Genomic DNA, 21,656 nt, shown 5'->3' with positions numbered 1-21,656 from the left:
TGCTGTGTTCTATTAGGTGTGTGGTTGTGTGCTGTGTTCTATTAGGTGTGTGGTTGTGTGCTGTGTTTTACTCGGTGTGTGGTTGCGTGCTGTGTTTTACTCGGTGTGTGGTTGCGTGCTGTGTTTTACTCGGTGTGTGGTTGCGTGCTGTGTTTTACTCGGTGTGTGGTTGCGTGCTGTGTTTTACTCGGTGTGTGGTTGCGTGCTGTGTTTTACTCGGTGTGTGGTTGCGTGCTGTGTTTTACTCGGTGTGTGGTTGCGTGCTGTGTTTTACTCGGTGTGTGGTTGCGTGCTGTGTTTTACTCGGTGTGTGGTTGCGTGCTGTGTTTTACTCGGTGTGTGGCTGTGTGCTGTGTTATATTCGGTACAGAAAAGTGCTTCTGCCTTGAACCTCCAATATTGTCGTTGACACCTCTTCTGTTCTCTCCTGTAGAATTATTGTGTGCAGTGATTGGTTGAAAAAAGATATTTATTTGAGCCTTTCACCGAATAATAATAATTAATAATAACTAAACTGGAGAGTTTGTGGAACACCTTTCTCCACGCAGTCTTGAGAAAAAGGACATGAAAAGGGTTTTTTAAACTGTTGTTTTATGCTTCCGAACGCGATCCATATTTCGTACGAGCTGTGATTTTGATCTCTTGATATTCCCAACACTGAGAGTGTGAGCGGCAAATCTCATTCGTCAGGATGGCGTGGAATGGCATTATATTTTGTCCAAGTAATGTGATTTGTGTTCCCCACCTCCAATGCTCAAGTAAATAATTAAATTGAAATAAAATAAAGGTTTTAAAAGCTGCAGGGAAAATACCATTTTTATCAGAAGTTTCCGACCTTTGATGTTTTACATCACATTATTTAACATGTTAAATTAGTCATCCATGCCTGTTTTTTGTCATTTATAGAAGAGACCACCTTTGGAGGCCATTTTTCCCCGTAGAGCGTGGGTTGGCCTTTTTCGGTCACCGTGGTCCCCTTTTTGAAGCAATGTTTTAAGGCCGGATGCTCTTCCTGCCGCCAACCCTGTTAGTCGCCTCTTGCGACACACAGGGAATTACCAGTGAACTGGTGCTCAATTTGCCGACCTCGGAAGGATGACAGGCCGAGTCAACCCCCTGGCGTTAATTCAGCGATCGACCGGGATTCGAACCCAGGATTCTAGGATCCCAAGCCGGCACCCTAACCGCTAAGCCAACACCAGGCAACACCAGTTTTTTTGTCATTTATAGCATCCCTAAAATCAGCAAGTTTCCTGTTTGTAATCATTTTAGGTCATCTCATCTCGAAACTCCAAGAGATGAACGTATAAAATGGGTCGTGACGTCCGTTCATCCAGTCGTCCGTTAACTGTTTGCTATTTCTGCGACTCCTCCATTATCACCTGGCTGCTTGTTCTGAAACGTGACACGTGCGTACAAGACATTGGCCCCCACAATCGCTATGCCCTTGATTTTCCAATTTTGGATATTGAGGGCTTATCCAGTGGGGTTTATCCCCCGAAACTTTGGATCCCTACCTATCCATTATATTAACAATACAGTATGTCTGTTTGTCTGTTTATTCACTTGTGGACTCAAAAATGGCTTGGCCGATGTCCACCAAATTTTGCTTACCTGCTAAGGGTACCACCAGGGTCAGGTCATGGGCACAAAATAATTCCCCCATTCCCACTCCTTGTGATCGTGGGTTAACTACTTGTGATTTTATTTTTCTTGCCAGTGCACGTAGCGCTGCACGTCGTTTACTGACCCCGTCGCAGGGATTGGGATATTACTCGCTACGGGCACAAAATGTATTTTCCTCATCACCCAGTCCCCCTCCCATGCTGCTCTCGGATGTAGCAGGTGTTTGGACTAATCTATAATAACGAGAAGCACGCTTTATAACTGCGAGCAGTTATACCAGGGCCCAAACCGCCTCGTGCTTAACCCATTGATGCAAAACTCTAACTATGTCATCGACTAGGCACGGGGATAAAAGTTTGATAACTAAAACGTCATCGGTCACATGATGTGGCAGCCACATTGGAATCGAGGATAATATATAAAAAAAAATTTTTTATTATCTGAAACCGCTAAACCGCACGATGTGATACTGTACACACATGATCCACGACCATTGGTGCATTTATTTTGATAACTGATGTTATCTATCATGGTCTTTGCCAGTATTTCCCCATCACCCCCTTGCCCCCCATGCCGCTCCCGAATGGAGCAGGTGTTTCGAGTAATAATAATAATATTAATAATAAATTCATTTCAGATATGCTCGATTTTGCGTAAGATCTTTGGCCATGAGTTGATGTTTACTGTGCTCGACTGGGTGTATAAGCGTCGGATTGCTGTTGATGGTGATAATGATAACAGTTGTAAGATCATGTGGGTATCCACTTGTTGTGGTGCAAGCCAGCAGCCGACGACCAAAACGGAGACTCGCCAAGCCTTGGGCATTTCCATTGCTTGTGCGTTGCCGATCGAAATGTCAGTGACAGGGGAGCGTATTGTTCCGTGGGCGGTTGGCAACGGTGTGGATTGCAGTGGGCTTGTTCGGAATTCGTAACTTTCCAAACAGTCGTAGCGTGGTTCTTGTATTTGTCGGGATTGTCTCGACCAAGTACATTTCCCATATTCCCAAGTTGTTTGTGACAGATTTTCGGTTCCAGTTGCGCTGTTCCTATTGTCTTGTTAATCGGGTTTCCATCCTATGGGCTGTGGCTGCCAACACCAAGGAAAAGTATCAAATGTGTTATTTCAGGAACTACGCACACGTACACGCACACATACACGCACAAATACGCGCACACATACACGCGCACACATACACGCGCACACATACACGCGCACACATACACGCACACATACACGCACACAAACACGCACACATACACGCGCACACATACACGTACACGTACACATACACGCACACATACACGCGCACACATACACGCGCACACATACACGTACACGCACACATACACGCACACATACACGCGCACACATACACGCGCACACATACACGCACACATACACGTACACGCACACATACACGCACACATACACGCACACACATACACGCGCACACATACACGTACACACATACACATACACATACACACACACATACACACATATATACACACATGTACACACACACACACACACACACACACCGTTCAATAGCTTTTAAAACTGTCTCTGGGAGCTTTTTTCACCTCTCAAGATTGATGTTTCCTCTATACATGTGTGTATATATACCTTGTGTGCATGAGTGCCATTTTTATAAACGATTCCTATATTGGTTCCAGTCTCTTAAACTCGAAATGCTCTTGGCTCGTATCCGGTTGGGACTCGTTCCCACCATCCTCCTTTACCCTCGTTTTACCAGATCTCGCTTTGTGCATGAGCAATGTTGTTAAAAAAACAACTGTTCGTTCTGCCTCGTCTCCTTCCTGTCATTGCTCCGAACGGCAGCCGTGCAGCTGAGTTTCTTTTTCTGCAAATGAGGTGGAAATAGCTCACGGCAGGTTGGGCACGTCAACTTTACTCTTTGAAAGACTTGTTTTTATTTTATTTCTTTTTTTTCTGTTTCGGCATGCCAATGTAATAATTGTGTTTGTGTGTTATATGCTTGCACGTCGTATACCTAACTTGTATTCGCCACCTCCTGGTGCAGAATGTCGCCTCTCCGATAGCTTATCCGCGCAGTTTGCTCCGACAGGGGAGAGCTCGCCTGATGTGCATCGTCGAGCCTGTACAAACATGGTAACCTTGGTGAATAGAGGCAGGACTATAACCTGCTTGGCAGCATGAGGGAAGTAACTGCACTAATGCCGGCCTTCTTGTTCCTCGTGCACTCACTCCTTGCACTTTGTCTTGCCACGTCACGGTGTCGCATTCTTTAGTCGATTGTTAACAGGTGTGCACCCTGCACAGGTAGTACGGGGTGGATACAACGTAATATGGTGGTATTGTCTGCTATGGTTTTGGTCTATTGAGGAAGGGCACAGGTGTGAGTAATGCAGGTGGAGAAGACAACTGCTGATGTCGTTGAATGGATCAAATCTGCCATCCTGCGATTAAACATTCCCTTGTTCATGACTCGTTCTCCACCGATTGTCCGTATGTGCGTGGATGAGCTCTTGTATTGTTTTTCAGGAAGGTTATTGGGCCAAAACTGGAAAATTGACAATATATCCGTGATTTGAACCTGACCTCGTGACATCACGCAGCAAGTGCTCAGAGGACTGCTTACACCAGGCTCACAGTCCTTTACCATGTGATCTTGAACTTTGCACTTGTTCCATGTGGGTTGGAGGTTTGCTTGAGTTTTTGAACCATATTAATATCTCTTGAACACTAAGATAGGACCAGCAGAACAATTGAAGCAAAGGTAAACAACTTGTGGTCGTTCAAGATAGAATGTGTGATGTGTCGGTGAGCGCTTGTGTAAGTGTGTAATATATGTTATTTTTGTATCGTGCTGATTATCTGCGGTTGGCAATGTAACTTTTAACCGGACGAATGTGGTGCAACGCACGACTGCGATAGCTTGCCACTGCTGATGGAAGATATTGCATCAAACACAATTGTGAGGATTCTTTGAAAACTCAGCACAAGTCTCTTGTTCTTTTTACGTCACCAAACGTTATTTAATAATCTGCAAGTTTTGTGGAATGCAAACATTCTCCTTGATACCGCCGCCAGTGTAGGTCGACGGAGGTTATGTATCCACCCCCTGTTTGTTTGTTTGTTTGTCTGTCCATTTGTTTGTTTGAGCAGGATATTTCAAAAAGTTCGTCACGGATTTGGACGAATCTTGGTGGGCAGGTTGGGTGTGTGAAGAGGACGAATCGGTGAAGATCCGGATCCTAGGATTTTGAAGTGATTTTTCACCATTGAGATGCAGGGCCAAAAACGATATGCAGCACGATATTTCAAGCAGTTGTGGACGGATTACGACAAAACTAGGTAGACGAGTTGATTACGTGACGCAAAAAAGCCGATTACATTTTGCTTCATGTCCGGATTTAGCCTGGCGTTGGCTTGGCGGTTAGGGTGCCGGCTTGGGATCCGAGGATCCTGGGTTCGAATCCCGGTCGATCGCTGAATTAACACCAGGGGGGGTTGACTCAGCCTATCATCCTTCCGAGGTCGGCAAATTGAGTACCAGCTTGCTGGGATGAATGATCCCGGTGTGTACCCCGGTTTAGAATAGGTACACCGTATCCCTGCGCATCGTAAGAGGCGACCAAGGGTTGGCGTCAGGAAGGGCATCCGGCCATAAAAACATTGCCTCAAACAGGGAACCATGATTGTCATGGGGCCCGCAAGGCTAACCCCCGCTCTAGCGGGGAAAATGGCCTTAAAACGATCATTCATATATTCATTTTCCGGATCGAGATCTGGCCTGTTATTGGGATACAAAACATGAACTGTTCAGTTTGGCAGAGGGATGCGCTCTACCGACTTCTAGTTGTTGCTTTATTTGCCCCTTTTGTTTAGTTGTTCAACCACTGTTTTCAATCGCTAGCTAATCCATGTTTTTTAAATGGTTTTGATTTTTCGATGGCGATTCCAAAAGCTCAGTGTTTATTTCGAGAGATTTTCTGTCCTTGGCTTGTTATCTGCGATTATCTGTTATCTCAGCAGAGCAACTCGGTGGTGGAGTAGGTGAAGTCCTTGTTGTATTGAGCTCACCAGTGCGAGGCTTTATTCCATGACCGCCCAGAAATGAAACCCAGACAGGAGATTGGGAACCACTGGGCCTATTTTGTTCACAGGTATTGCTGCATCGTTGCGGTTGTGGGACCTCCGCTACTATTTGCTACATACACGACGGTGTCTTGTGTCCATGGTAGCGTGCAACCTAGTGATGGGTAAATCCACAGCTCGATGCTGACCTGCCTTGCAAGAAAGGACAGGGAGGACCTTTTTAATGTATTAATTTATTTAATTGTATATTTCTATCCACGGCACCCCACGGCATGCTGCCTGCGTCATGGTGCAAACGAGAAAGGATTATTTTAACAGGAGCCATTGACCCAGGGATAGGAGCTGTGGCACGTGATGTTGTTCAGTGCGGTTGTGAAAGCTGCAAACCTCAGACCTCTTCCTGTTTTTTTTATACACTGTGCATGAACCACTCATCCTATTCTCCTGAGCTGTCAGGGAAATCCGGAGCACCAGAGTCCAGTTATTTATTTTTGCTTATTTCTTTTGTACGACATGAAGTTTTCTGCCACTCTCTCCTTCCAAGAAGGTCATTGATGGTCTTTCATTTGGTTGCATGCCACGCGCTGCAAAATGTTTTTCATATCCTCGCCAGGGACGTCCAACCACCGGGTAATCCTGTATTGGACTCGTTCATCATACCTTGCTGTTGTCAAAAAGTTTTCTCTGTGCCAGCTGACTCGAACACACTCCTTAGTTGTACGACTCTGCTTTGATCCGTCTTTCCCACAAGTTGGATACGTGACAATGCAAGGAGCTGGGTTAATGAACTGGCACAGCCGAGCTATCGCTTTGATTGCTCTGAAATTTGTTTCCTCGTCGATCTATTATTGATTCATTCCAACATCTCTGGCGGGTCCTTGCCGCACGGCAACCGAGTCTCCATCTCTCCATCCATTGCCATGAACACGGTTGAATCAGGAAGCAAACGGGGTGAAAGGATCATGTTTTGTCAGTAATCTTGTCTTTCCTACCCCCTCTTCACTTGTGTTTTCTTCCCTGGGAGGGCAGCCCTGTGAGAATGTTGAACTTGGCAACAAAATCCTATTTTGAGTTAAAACCCCATCCCCACCCCCTCCCAAACTATCAGATATTTGCAGATGCATGGTTTGCTATACCTAAGTGAAGTACCGGGCTGCCGTCTTTGTTACTTAAATGGGCATGGTGCACCACCGCCGGCCTTCTCACAATTCGCAATGATGTTTCACCGTCTACTTTCCATTCCAGTTCAAATAGGCCTCTCACTCTGCAAACATCTGGTGAGTGTGAGCTTGAGAACTGTAATTTGCCTGCAAAATATGTTGCTGCTTTGAGAAAAAGTTCTGCATGCCTTTCCTCGAACACCATCGCACACATTTCTTGGCTTTTGCCAACCGTTATCTCATTTCAAGGCCTCCTCCATTGAACGGCACTGCCTGAAGGATTTTTTTTTTTTTTAATTGAACGATTCCTTCTTGGAATCCCTCTTTACTTTTTTTCCACCAAAGGGATCCTCCATCAATATTTCACCCTTTCTATTACCAGTACCTGCAGAGGTGTTTGCAAATGTCTATATACCTTCTCGAAATGGTACCTTGGTGATGATATTCTCGTTGGCGAAACGTTTCACGAATTATTTATTTTTAGAGAAACATCAGTGATTCTTCACCATTGAGAGATGGGGCCATAAACGTTATACACGTGTAGCATTGTATCTCAAAAGGTCGTGGCATTTACGACTGAACTTGGTGTACGAGTTGGTTAGGTGACGAGAACAAGCGATTAGCTTTCGGATCCGGTCCAAATCCAGATCCGGCCTATCAGTGGGATACAAAACGTAAATTGTTCAGCCTGGTGGAGGTATGCGCTCTACCGAGTGCCCTTCTCGTTTTTAATCTGTTTATTTATTTGCCTCTATTTATTTATTCATCCATTTTCTATCTATTTATCAATCCACTCGTGATTTGGTGCTTAAAAGTAAAAATTGTGAATGTTTGTTTTCGATTTACGAGTTGCTTCCCAGCCCCAATGATCTATTGCCATCGTTTTATTTTCAGACGTCTCTCAGGCGACGCGCAGGTTTTGCCGTTCTCTAGACACCTTCAAGTTTGAGTGCATTGGAGATACATCCACCGACAATGAGGCTGGGATTGGTAAGATGAGCGTTTTTCCTCCGCCATGATTCCACTCTGGAGATGGTGCTTGTTTATGCCTTTCACCCATGGCCATGTGTTTGTTTGGTTTTTTTGTGTGGAGTTGATCAAAAACCTTTTCTTGTTTTTTGGGCATTCCAGCACTCCAGCTCCATTTAGCCTTATTTGGCGTTTTTTCTGAGAACTGCAGTTTGGGGAATAAAGATTTGAGAATTTTATTGCATCTTCTAAGTAGCCAACGGAATAGCTTTTCAACTGCGTCATTCTGTTGGACAATCTCCAATTTGAACTTTGCGACATATTTTATGGTCTTTAATGAAGGCAATTGTTATTAACTATATATATGTATATATATATATATATATATATATATATATATATATATCTATATATATATATATATATATATATATATATATATATATAGTTGCGGATCCCGGGCTCGTCGACATACAAAGGGGGGTTTATGCCCCGTTCCCCCACGAACTCCGGGTCCACTGAGGCCACCGACCACGACTACACTCGTGGTTGACGGATTGCGAGGCAACTCCAGCCGCCGAGCCCGCAGCTGCACGGGGAAGGGTTAACGGTCACAACCCGAATACCTTCGGTCACACGCAACCGTGAGAACGGGGACTGAACCCCGCACAAGTCACACTGATTCCTGACGCCTGAGCGGTTGTGCGTCGCGTGATCCGTGCTGTTACACTATCGGATCCGCCGATCGAGCGGTTTTAATTCGGGCGATACTAGGTCAATGGATGGGAAATGACAACGACGGCCAGGTTGGAAGTACCAAACACAGCATTTATTTACAGGTATGTATAGAACACAGACAAAGCAAAGAATCTTAACAGCCTTACCTACGGTCCCAGACAAGGGCCCTCATTCGTTCGGGGAAGGGGGAAAGAGGGTAATGCGCATGGAAGCGCGGCCGCTTCGTGCAGCTTGTCCGGATGGGCTCGGTCGTGCAGCTCGTGCGAATGGGCTTGGTTGTGCAGCTCGTGCGAATGAGCTTCGTCGTGCAGCTCGTGCGAATGGGCTCGGTCATGCAGCTCGTGCGAATGAGCTTGGTGGACGAAAGCCCCAGGAATCGCTCCAACCCAAGGCACCAACTGCCGGAGACAATCGCGGCAGGGACGAAGAGCGATGACGTACGAGGAGCAAGAACCAGAGGACCGATCAGGATAGCAGGAGCCCAGCGAGAGAGTGTTCTGGGCTGGGTTTTTATAACCCCCTGACTCCTTCCCGAATGTTCCATGGGTCTCAATTGGCCGCCGGGGGTCACGTGACGTGACAGCCCCTCATTGGTCACCCTCAGCCACTCCCTTTAGCTCCCATTGGTTGCTCGCTGCTCCTCCTCCCAGGAATGTCTCGTTCCTCCTTCGGGGAAGGTTTTATTCCTCCTTCAGGCCTGCAGGGCCTAGTCTAGTCCCATGACGAGGCACTTTCGGCTTTAACGAGGCCTACAATCATCCTGCCTGACTCAACACATATTTGGTCTTTATTACTAAACACTGGAAAGGGCCTATGCTTTACATTTAATAAGAAATAACTAACTATAGGAGGCTACATGTTGTGGTGTATCTAACTATAGGGGGGTTGCCTTTATTCGCAAAACCGCAACTATATATATATATATATATATATATATATTGTTGCGGATATGAGGATTGTATTTTTTTTATTGTGGTAAATTGTTGTGTAACATTGCTTGATTCTGGCCCCTCCTTGCTCCAGTGTGTATAAAGGTCAAAGGGCGTTCCGGTAGTTAATTCCATAAAGCATACATTGAAGGACACTATAATACCCTTGTTCAGTAGTTTATTTCCTTATTATGTGTATCAGGGTAAGGCCTTGTCTTCCATTACAATGACACTCCATTGCACCAAGTGAAATAGATAGATTCCTTTCATTCCCCATTCCCACTCCCAAAACTTCCATTGCCAAGCCTCAATTTCCAGCTACATCCCCTCCAAGTCTCCATTGCCAACTGCACTGGGCAGTTTGCCAGTTTGTTACAGCTGCGGGTTGTTTTCGCCCCAAAGCCGCCATTGAACATGTGCTCGGGTCGGGGAAGAAAGGCGTGCCCGCCCGTCATCAAGGGGGGAGCCAGAGGGTCGCGCGACCAACCAGGGCCGAGGTGAGCACACCGATGGGCGTGTCCTGAAGGCCGGCGGCTTAATCGCCGGAGGCGCTATAAAGGCACGCGCGCAAGAAGTTGAAAAAGAGGAGCTGAGTTGTGTGGTTTTGGTCAGAGCGGGGGTTGGTCGTCAGTGGTTGCGTTGAGTTGTCGGTGGTGAGGAGTGATTGGACCAAGCAAGAGAGGAAGAGTTGGACTAAGCAAGAGAGAAAGAGTCCTGGAGTTAGTGAGAGAGGGAGAGAGAACCCGTCACGCCAGACCCCCCACCAGCAGTGTTGGCTTGGCTCCACCAAGCAGCTCCGACCCGTTACCCCGCGCACACGACAGGATCGGTGGCATCGGCGGCCGTCGAGGTCCAGCCCGACGTCCCGTGCGGGATCAAGCTCCAGCCAGCTCCGGACCTTCCTCTCCCTCCAGCCATCCACCTCCCGCCAGTCCTGCCTTTCCATCCTTTTGGTGTACGTGAGTTTGTTCTGTCTGTTTTGTCCCTGGGTAATTAATTAAGACTGAATAGATAAGCTAGCGATTTTCACTGTGTCCTTCTGGTCCGTCCCTCTGTCTATATTATTTTCTTAGCTTTCCTTCTCCTTGGTTTCTTTGAGCCTGTAAATGGTAATAAATAGTAATCGTATTTCAAACCTTTTTGCCTTCGTCTTCCTCTTCTTCACATCCGTGTCGTCTTTGTCTTTTCCCTCATTGAATAGCTGTGGCGCGATCTGGCCAACGTTCAGGGGATCGGGTGAGTCGGGAAAAACTGTTCGGCCGCGGTGCCTCCACTCGGCAAACAACATCTTATCCGCGGACCGTAACAATTGGTGTCAGGAGTGGGATTGGGGAATGAAGGGAATCTATCTATTTCACTTGGTGCAATGGAGTGTCATTTTAATGGAAGACAAGGCCTTACCCTAATACACATAATAAAGATATAAGCTACTGAACAGGGATATTATGGTGTCCTTCATGTATGCTTTATGGAATTAACTACCGGAACGCCCTTTGACCTTTATACACACTGGAGCAAGGAGGGCTCAGAATAAGCAATAATTCACAACCATTTACTATACAATACAAACACAATAAAAAAACACAATCCTCATTTCCGCAACAATATATATATATATATATATATATATATATATATATATATATATACATATATATATATATATTGTCGCGTAACCGTGATTAACACCACAGTTACGGATGACCGATTTGCGAGACTTTAACTCCCGAGGCGAACACTCAATGGCGGACTCAAGTTCAACACCAACGCGCGGAATGGCGGGGCGCAGCGAAGGCTCCGCAACCTTATCTATTAAAATCAAACACCCAGGAAAACTGCGTTCAGATATTATGTACAAAAAGTAATATAAGGGTTTATTAGGAAAAGTAAAGCCAGTGAAAAAGCCCGCCGGTAAATCTAATAATTCTAATAAACCTAAATCGGGACGTCCCCACACGACTGACAGCAAACACAAACGAGGGAGATTAATCACGAAAATAACACGTCCCGTCGTTCAAAATATACGCGGAGATCGGGCTTATCTGTCTTTGTCGTCTTGTATTGTTGGTGTCCAGCACCGCTCCTTCCGGCCCGATCGCACACCACGAGGCCCCTCGCTCCAAGCACCACGCGTCCGACGCAGGCCAGCGGCTCCACTTGACCAGGGACAGGAAGGACTCCTTTCAACTCCACTCGACTCGACGACGCGGGAGTGCTGGCAGCCAAGTGCCAACGAACTGCTCAGTGCCAACTGGGTGTGCTCTCGTGTGTCTCCTGCGACTCCCTACAACCCGAACTGCACTCGAACTGCGACTGGAATGGCGTGTCCTCTCCAACTCTCCACCACCGCTCAACTCTCTGGTGCCTGCCTGCGTCTGCAGTGCCTGCCACGAACTCAACTCAACTGCACTGCCCGCGTCTGCTCAGAGAGACTCAACTCAACTGCACTGCCCGCGTCTGCTCAGAGAGACTCAACTCAACTCCTGAAATGGCGTCCGACCGTCGCCTATATTGGTGGCCGATCACGTCACATTGCGCACTCCTCAGCCAATCAAAGCCTCCCGCGACTCCTGACATCTCCCCCGTTACGCGACCCTGCGGTCCTGGCATAACACGTGCCGGCCAGGTTTGTAGGCCTTTGGAGGTGTACACGGTGGCGGCCAATTGTGGTGGTGTTTTTGACCTGGTTTCCTGTCAATTTATTACGAAGTCCTTGTCAGGGAAAGGGGGATTATTTAATGTTGCGCTAAGGACCTAACTAATGTTTATGTGGTTTGCAGTGCCATAAAGGACAAAGGTTTGATTACTAGGTGAGACCCACAGGGGCGTTACCTTTAACCCCTCACTATTTAACACTCGAATCTCCAGGTAGATCCACACTCATACATCTTACCCCGACAAACGCCTAAACATCAAGAACTTATTACATGTAGAGTCCCTGTCACGACAGCCGAATACCTACCTATTCAGATCTACCTAGCTCTAGATGTTGCATTACCAAATTCATAACACAGCCCCCCCCCTGGAACCGTAGCTCCTGCAAGGTTCACCGCAGGGCTACCATTCCAGCCTTAACACTTACTGTCACACACTTAATTAACCTACGAAATAAATCAGGAAGGGCTGTGGGAAGTGAGTCGGACTACCTACCTACACTTCCTTAACATGCTGAACCCCTTAACCATCATGCAAGTATGTACATCTTCTTCGTTGTTCCTGTGGAGGGAGGAAACAACAACACACAACACTAACTTAACCACAAAACTTAACCATCTTTCCAAAACTCAAAACTCTAACCTTTGTACATACCCCGGTCTACAGACCGCGTCCCCCGGTGGATGCCACAAGACACAACCTTACCTGCGGGGCCATCCCCAATGCATCCCACTAAATTTCCACGGGCCCTGTCCAGATGTTACAGGTGAGTGACACGGCTCGGTGGATTTCGCCCACATTCATGCAACACCGACCCCTTAACCACTCATTCTCATTCCATAGGTCATCAAGGCATTTCAAAAATCAACAAAGCACTTATTTCAATACACCCCCCTGCAGGACCATGGCATTGATGTCATTCACGTGTGTGTGCATTCCTCAACTAGGCAGCGGGGAGGTACCGCACAAAAAGATGGTGGGGGCGCATCAGGCTGTGGTGCCCGCAGTCCCAAAAACAAGTCAACCGACTTACAAGTTCATTGCCCCCCCCCCCCTTTACCTCTTGGCCCCATGACAGCCCAACAGCCCCTTTCCGCCGTTACCTCGCCGGTGAGGGTCTCCACACACACCAGGCTCCTTTGCCTCCTGCTTTCGCGCAGCAACACGGGTCACCGGGGGACTTCCTCACCCCGCGGCGCCCAACCAGACCCTCCACCGACGAGCTCCAATTTCCAGTTACCACCGGCTGCCAGGGGTAATTGCCGCAGAGGGGGGCCCGCAGGCATCGCTCCTCAGAGCTTGCTCTGTACCTGCGGACACACACACCTTCCCCACCCACAAGACCCCAAAACACACTTCCTCCCCCACTGCCATTCAATTCTCCACACAACTCAGCACAATTCAGTACAATTCCATAGATGGTGTAAAAGGTGTTACAAGGCTTGCCATGGCCTGCTACATGTGAAATTCCCCCAGTTCACATTTAAACCATCACATCTTCCCAAAAGCACATTTCCAAAAGCACAATTATCACCCCTCATTATCTCCAATAATCATCACACACTCTCCAGGTTCCACTCTCACGACCACATCAAAACACGTAACCACAATACAAAAACATACGCCACCCACAAGACACTGTGGCTCCCATTCCATCCCCTCACCGGCCATGTCATCACTCACACCCGCCTCCCAACTCCAATTTACATGTCCCCAATTTCCAAAGCAAATCCTGAAGCCTGGGACAGTACTCCTCAAAGCACTCACCTTAAGTGCAGGTAGTTGCAGGTTGGTCAGGTTCAAAGGGTGTCATCCACCACACAATTCCCAAAATTTCACATTGGGCCTACCAAATCCTTCCAGATTTCTCTTTTGTCCCCACTACACTGGCAGGTATGTGGATCCGCATCCAACGGTGATCATCACTACACAACTACCTGTGGCCACGACAGCTCTGCACCTCTACCGTGCAAGGGTCACCGGGACAAGGTGAGCAGTCAAAACGCCAACATGGCCCATGAGTGTCCATAAGGGTGCGACCCACCATCCATCCTTCGGCCCCCCTGCGAGGAACACAGCTGCAGCAGCCCCAGCTGGCCAATGTGGTGAGCACTTGCTGCCACAACACACACTACCGCACACACAACCTCGGCCCTGGGGGGCACGGTCGCAGTGCGTGGCATCCCTACAGCCACGTCCCCTGCACCTCCCCATCATCCCCCAGTCCGACTACAGAACTGCAGCCCCCCAGTGCTCACCCACACTTGACCAGACCAAGGTCCAGTCAACAGCCATGCTCCACCAGGAGACCCACCCAGAAGACATGGTCCACACACCTCGGACACGCACAGCACCACGTTGACCCTCAGGCTACACAACTACATCCCCATCATCCCACGTCCCAAATATCAGCACAGTTGCCCCCGCAACCAGTTGAAAGCTGTGTCTTGCTACCCTATTAATTTAATCACAGCCTCCAACACTTTGGTCTACACACCTGGATCAATAATGGCGTCACTATACAGTGTCCACCATGGCATTTCACAATCCACCCTTAAATTTGCATCTAACCCACAGATTACCCATGCCAACCATTTGTCACATTTCACTCACCTCACCAAAGAAGGATGCTTTGCCATACACATGCCAGCCGAGCATGGCCCATATGCTCGGCTCGTTACACATCTCCCGATTCACATCCCCATGGCTCTCTTCCCAACCCGAGAGTCCATAAATCACAACGGAGCATCTGTGGAAGGTCACTCACACCATCACGTTCCACAGATGCCCCAATGGTTGTCCGGCAGGCTATCTCCATCCCTGTCCATTCGGTTTGACCCGCGTCCATCGACCAACACGGCATGGCAGGTCATCACATGCCAGTTGTCCCAAAGTCTCAGGGAGAGGGTGTCAGGTCGCATGCCCGGGTGATCACTACATCAGGCCCTAGCTGGCCATCTGCGGTGCCACCACCAAAGCGCGACCCACAACACCTCCCCCCAGTGGTCCTCAATATTTGCCATCCCAGGCTTGAGAAACCACCTCGGACCTCCCTGGAGGTCTTAACCCCCACCAGGGTCCGGTGACCCTGCCGGCCCGAGCCACCAGCTCGGACGGCGCCCCGACGGACAAGGGACGCCACACTCCACCAGACCCCCCGTGGGACCCAGGTCGTACCTCGACACCCAAGGCTGGACCCCACGTCCAAATCTCGCCATCACAGCCCCCCAGCTGGCTGGCATACCCAAATTTTGAAAGGGGCAACTTTTGCCCGAGGCCATCACCCATGACCTCTCCATGTCCAGATCCCGCAGCCCGGGGACCAATCCCAACCATGGCTGCTCCAAATCAAGTTCCCATTGTAATTTTATTTTAAATTTTATTTTACAAATTTTCATTCCCACCGCCAAACCGCAGCTGCAGGGAACAACCTCTACCACCGGTTGTTCTGCCCCTCCCTGCAGTTGATCCAAATTCCCTACAGGGACCAAATCTCCAGAAGCTCTATCTCCCGATCCTCCAAGATCCAAATCCAGCCCGGAGCCAACACACTCCCCCAACTGGTTGTCCAATTTTGGAGCCTCTGTTTCCAAATAGCAGTGTACAGTGAGCGTCCCCTCGGTCATTCCAACCACCTCCTCGGACCAACTCACCTCTTCCCCCAGACTCCTTTGGGCCTGAACAAGCTCTACCTCCATGGGACTGTCACAGGTCTCCAGCCGCTGGATCAAATCATCCTCATCATTACAAATCATTCCTGGCCCCGCCAGGCTTTGATCAATATCCCCAATAAATACCCGGTCCGGCTCTATCGCATGGACCCCCAAAAACTCTACCCCCTCTTGCTCCGCACCACCGCCCTGGTGCTGCACAATTCCAAATTCATCCCCCGGTTGGGGTGTTGTGACATCCACACGGTCCCGATAAACAACCAGGCCAGAATGTGGGAAACATTCCCCATTACAACTCTCACATTCCAAATTTCCTTCCCCGCTCACCTGTGGACTCTCCACGTTTACCTGCAGGCATTCCCCCTCTACCTGTACACATTCCCCATCCACCTGTGGACATTCCCCATCCACCTGTGGACATTCCCCATCCACCTGTGGACCTGCGGTCTCCCCATTTACTTCAATTGCCATTCCCTGTGCAATTCCCAATTTTGCCATTCCCGGCTCCTGAGCCCCCATTTTTTCACTCCGAGCCCTCGCTTCGTCCCTCCTTGCCCCCAATTTTTCACTCCGAGCCCTCGCTTCGTCCCTCATTACCCCCATTTGGTTCTCCAATCGCTCACTCTGAGCCCTCATGTCTCCCCGAATTTCTGCAAGGTTTCGCTCACCCTCGGCCCTCTGAGCATTTATTAAATTTACTATGGTCTGGAGATCTATCGGGGCCGTCCCAGCGGCGGGGAAAGTTCCAACGCTATCCTCCTTATCCCCCATTTCCGGCTCACTCCCGACGCTGACGGAGGCCTCGCTGCGTACTTCCATCTCGTCAATTTCCGACATCCGCTTTCCGGAAGATTGTTTCCCGCGCGCGTATTTATCTATCTATAATTCCAGCAATCTCTGTGTGTCTGTCTGTGTGTCTGTGACCGCTGTTTCTCGACAACCACGGGTCCGATATACTTGAAACTTGCCAGGTATATTGCTGGGGACCCGAGGATGTGCCTTTTCAAGGTTTGAAATTAATCGGACAAGTACCTACCGAGCTATGTCCAAAAAACGCTTCAACCAATCAGAGAGCAGCGAGCTATCACGTGTGCCGAACCGTTAATGCAATGCAAGCGTTAATGCGTTAATGCAAGGCTTTTCTTTTTCCCCCTCTTCTCTTTCTACTTTTCCTTGCGATTAAATTGCAAACAGCCAAAATACGTTGGCGCTAATTGAATAATTGGCCATTAACACTAAAATAATCGTAACTGCGATATGCCAACTTCCGGACAGTGCAGCCTTCCATGTTGTTGTTGTTTGCAGCAGCTGTTTGCAGCAAGGCAAGGCTTTTCTTTTTTTCCCTCTTCTCTTTCTACTTTTCCTTGCGATTAAATTGCAAAAAGCCAAAATACGTTGGCGATAATTGAATAAATGGGCATTAATAGATAGATAGATAGATATGCGATATGCGAACTTCCGGACAGTGTGCGCGTTACGAGCTGACCGCCATTACGGTACGTAATTCGATTTCTTATGCGCATTATTTCTCCCAATTCAGTCAGAGCGAAGGGCGGAAGCGAAGAGCGTTGTTATTTTTTGTTTACGGGCGTACGGGCGGGGTAGAGCGTACGGGTAGCGTTTTTTTTTTTTTTTGGCAAGGAACGGGCACCCACGTACGGGCAATGCCCTAGTTTTAATAATTCCAGTAACACAATTTAAATTTGACGAAGACGCGATATCGCGCTCCGTATGCCCAATTGATTACTAAATTTCTCCGCCTCGCCTATAACAATTTTGCGTTCGAACGTCGGGCGCAATGTACGCCCGACCGTGTCGATGTCGCCCCGCGGACAAAAAAATTTGTCCGACCGTGACGATGTCTCGCCGCGGACAAAAAAATTTGTCCGACGGGTTCAAATCCTACACTCCTGACACCACTTGTCGCGTAACCGTGATTAACACCACAGTTACGGATGACCGATTTGCGAGACTTTAACTCCCGAGGCGAACACTCAATGGCGGACTCAAGTTCAACACCAACGCGCGGAATGGCGGGGCGCAGCGAAGGCTCCGCAACCTTATCTATTAAAATCAAACACCCAGGAAAACTGCGTTCAGATATTATGTACAAAAAGTAATATAAGGGTTTATTAGGAAAAGTAAAGCCAGTGAAAAAGCCCGCCGGTAAATCTAATAATTCTAATAAACCTAAATCGGGACGTCCCCACACGACTGACAGCAAACACAAACGAGGGAGATTAATCACGAAAATAACACGTCCCGTCGTTCAAAATATACGCGGAGATCGGGCTTATCTGTCTTTGTCGTCTTGTATTGTTGGTGTCCAGCACCGCTCCTTCCGGCCCGATCGCACACCACGAGGCCCCTCGCTCCAAGCACCACGCGTCCGACGCAGGCCAGCGGCTCCACTTGACCAGGGACAGGAAGGACTCCTTTCAACTCCACTCGACTCGACGACGCGGGAGTGCTGGCAGCCAAGTGCCAACGAACTGCTCAGTGCCAACTGGGTGTGCTCTCGTGTGTCTCCTGCGACTCCCTACAACCCGAACTGCACTCGAACTGCGACTGGAATGGCGTGTCCTCTCCAACTCTCCACCACCGCTCAACTCTCTGGTGCCTGCCTGCGTCTGCAGTGCCTGCCACGAACTCAACTCAACTGCACTGCCCGCGTCTGCTCAGAGAGACTCAACTCAACTGCACTGCCCGCGTCTGCTCAGAGAGACTCAACTCAACTCCTGAAATGGCGTCCGACCGTCGCCTATATTGGTGGCCGATCACGTCACATTGCGCACTCCTCAGCCAATCAAAGCCTCCCGCGACTCCTGACATCTCCCCCGTTACGCGACCCTGCGGTCCTGGCATAACACGTGCCGGCCAGGTTTGTAGGCCTTTGGAGGTGTACACGGTGGCGGCCAATTGTGGTGGTGTTTTTGACCTGGTTTCCTGTCAATTTATTACGAAGTCCTTGTCAGGGAAAGGGGGATTATTTAATGTTGCGCTAAGGACCTAACTAATGTTTATGTGGTTTGCAGTGCCATAAAGGACAAAGGTTTGATTACTAGGTGAGACCCACAGGGGCGTTACCTTTAACCCCTCACTATTTAACACTCGAATCTCCAGGTAGATCCACACTCATACATCTTACCCCGACAAACGCCTAAACATCAAGAACTTATTACATGTAGAGTCCCTGTCACGACAGCCGAATACCTACCTATTCAGATCTACCTAGCTCTAGATGTTGCATTACCAAATTCATAACACAATATATAGATAGATAGATGGATGGATAGATTAGATAAGATATATTGTTACGGATCTCCAACGTCGGCCTTCCCCTTGTCAAGGGGGATTAATCCCCTTGTCCTTTTATTGGCCGATACGATCCCGGGGCTATATCACGTTCCTTCCGGTCAGCGCTGAAAAGGGTGGTTGGTCGAATTGGTCCGATTACGTAAGTACCAGCGCCTTCCGGGAAGCAAGGAAATAACCCCACCTGAACCACGGCGTTGGTGGACACGCCGAGCGATTAGCGAGCCGCGATTCGGGCCGTTAGCAGGTACTAAACCCGATTCGAGCGGTTGTCAATCGTGCCACGCTTACCCAATTGAGAAATCACTAAGACGGTCGAATCAGGAAAGACAGGAAGAACAGATTGGTTTATTAACTATTTACACAGGAGGAAGAGAAAGAGCAATGTACAATGAAGAGGAAGAAGCAGATACACAGGGCAGCCTTACACAGTCTTATACTTATCCCTGGACACGGGCCCGTTCACACTCAGGCTCACTCTCCGACTCACTCACACGGGGATGTAGATGGTCGGGTTGAGGGTCCAAAGATGGCGTCCACAGCTCGTCCGCTCCCCGACTCGTACCGTGCAGGCGATGGAAGACGGCAGGCAGCTCTCAGCGTGGCGTAGGCGTGAGGCGGACAATTATATATCGGGGGATCGGTAAGTGACGATTATATTGCGTACGTTATAGTTGTACCGGCACCTTTATACGCGCTCCCGGTATCGCTATGTACACTGCGCTGCTCCCCCAATGATGTTACCGAAGCGCCTTCCACCAACGTCCTTCTGCCCGAATGCCAAGGCTTGGCTCCCCTCACAAGTCCTTCACAACGCTGCAGTCCTTCGCCAGCCCTTTGTAAAGCGCAATCAATCCTTTCCAAATGCTTGCCACAGCGCGTCTCTCCTCAAACTCATTCAGCAGAGGACCCCGGCTCATAACTCGTTCAACAGAGGACCCTGGCTCATAACTCGTTCAACAGATGACCCTGGCTCATAACTGAGGTGGGGGCCTCGCGCAAAGGGTTTTATTGCCACGCCCAGCGAACCCTCTCGAATCTCTAGCCACACCCTGTCAGGCGACCTCACGCGAGCCCTGGTTGGTTGATGGGGTCTTACCGGCTCCGCCCTTGATGGCTGCTTGACGTGGCCACACCCCCACCCTTTCACTCTGCCCCCTTTTCGGGCCTTACCTCGTGGCCTTTGGGCTGGTTTGAGCGAGCAAGAGCAGCAAACGCTGCTGGCAGCCAAAGCGTAACAAACTGCGAGGCACAATGGGGTGCAGACAGGGTAGGCGCAATGGAGTCGGTTGGAGGGAGGCTGCAAAATGGACGGGGCCGACTCTTATTTGTTTTACACAACGCAGATGCAACTATTGGAAATGGCCTTATCCTAAACACATACTATGAAATAACTAACGTTCTAACGTGACCTACGTGTTGCATGTGGCCTAGCTATGGGATGCAACCTTTAACCTTTAATGATGTTACCTGTGTGGGTTCCCAAAACCGCAAGAATATATATATATATATATATATATATAATATATATATATATATATATAATATATATATATAATATATATATATAATATATATATTGTTGCAGTTTTGCGAATAAAGGCAACCCCCCTATAGTTAGTTACACCACAACATGTAGCTTCCTATAGGCATACACACACACACACACACCAGCAGCAACAGTGATGTGATGGTGCTTCATTCAGTGTCTTTATTACCCTCGCTTGAGGAGAGGGTATTGCATTTGATTCCGTTTGTCCGCACAGAATAAATATGATTTTCTCTGCAACCGTTGGTCCAATTGAAAGGAAATTTTCACCATAGGTGCAACTCCACCTGTATATATTTTTTTAATGATAATTATTTCCTTTCATGTTTTAATTTTTTATGGTCACGTGACCCGAACCACGCCGAACCACGTGACCATTTTTTAATGGTCACGTGGTTCGGCCGTCATCTTGGAAAAACCGAAAAACTTTGCACCTCTATCTCCGAATGCGCTGAATAGAAAAAATTGAGACATGGCTCTTTGTAAAGAACTCTCCATGGGGAATAAAATATGTTAATGATGTCATACGTGCCTCCATTATGACGTCATAATTCGGCAAGTACAAAACTTCATCCGATCAAGATGAAATTTCTTGAGCGTCATCTAAGGATAAATTGTTGAAAGACAAAAATAACGATGACGTCATTGGTCACGTGGTTCGGCCGCCATATTTGTTTTAACACAAAAGCCTTAAAAACCACTGAAAATACATCCTCTTTTTCTTTTTTCTTATCGTGTCCATGGGACTCGTGTTGGGAATCGTTCGTTAGTCATGATTGATTGGTTTGTCAAAACTCCACTCACGGATCATCAATCAGTTTGATCACCTGGTTTACAGCAAAACACAAGACTAAGTGCACATCTCCGCCAGGCTGAACAGTTTACACGTTTGTATCCCACTGATAGGCCGGATCTGCATCCGGGCCTTAACCAAAATCTAATCGGCTTGTTCTTGTCA

General features: G+C 48.3%; 1 protein-coding gene across 6 annotated transcripts in view; it reads left to right on the top strand.

Annotated features, from left to right (window-relative positions):
• LOC137439650 (rho GTPase-activating protein 42) overlaps window positions 1-21,656 on the top strand; it is a 76,832-nt gene that overhangs the window by 4,433 nt on the left and 50,743 nt on the right. For 5 of the 6 annotated variants that reach the window (XM_078767914.1, XM_078767912.1, XM_078767917.1 and 2 more), the window contains exon 3: window positions 7,767-7,862. In XM_078767914.1, coding sequence (XP_078624040.1) covers window positions 7,767-7,862 — 96 coding nt within the window. Of the gene's footprint in view, window positions 1-2,449; window positions 2,526-7,766; window positions 7,863-21,656 lie in introns of those variants that run through there. The other variant, XM_078767918.1, reaches the window with a different exon arrangement.

The sequence above is a fragment of the Myxine glutinosa genome, chromosome 14, assembly GCF_964187855.1.
Source record: "Myxine glutinosa chromosome 14, kmMyxGlut1.1, whole genome shotgun sequence".
NCBI lineage: Eukaryota > Metazoa > Chordata > Myxini > Myxiniformes > Myxinidae > Myxine > Myxine glutinosa.
The sequence above is the reverse complement of the archived record's forward strand: the minus strand, read 5'-3'. Positions and strand labels throughout refer to the sequence as shown.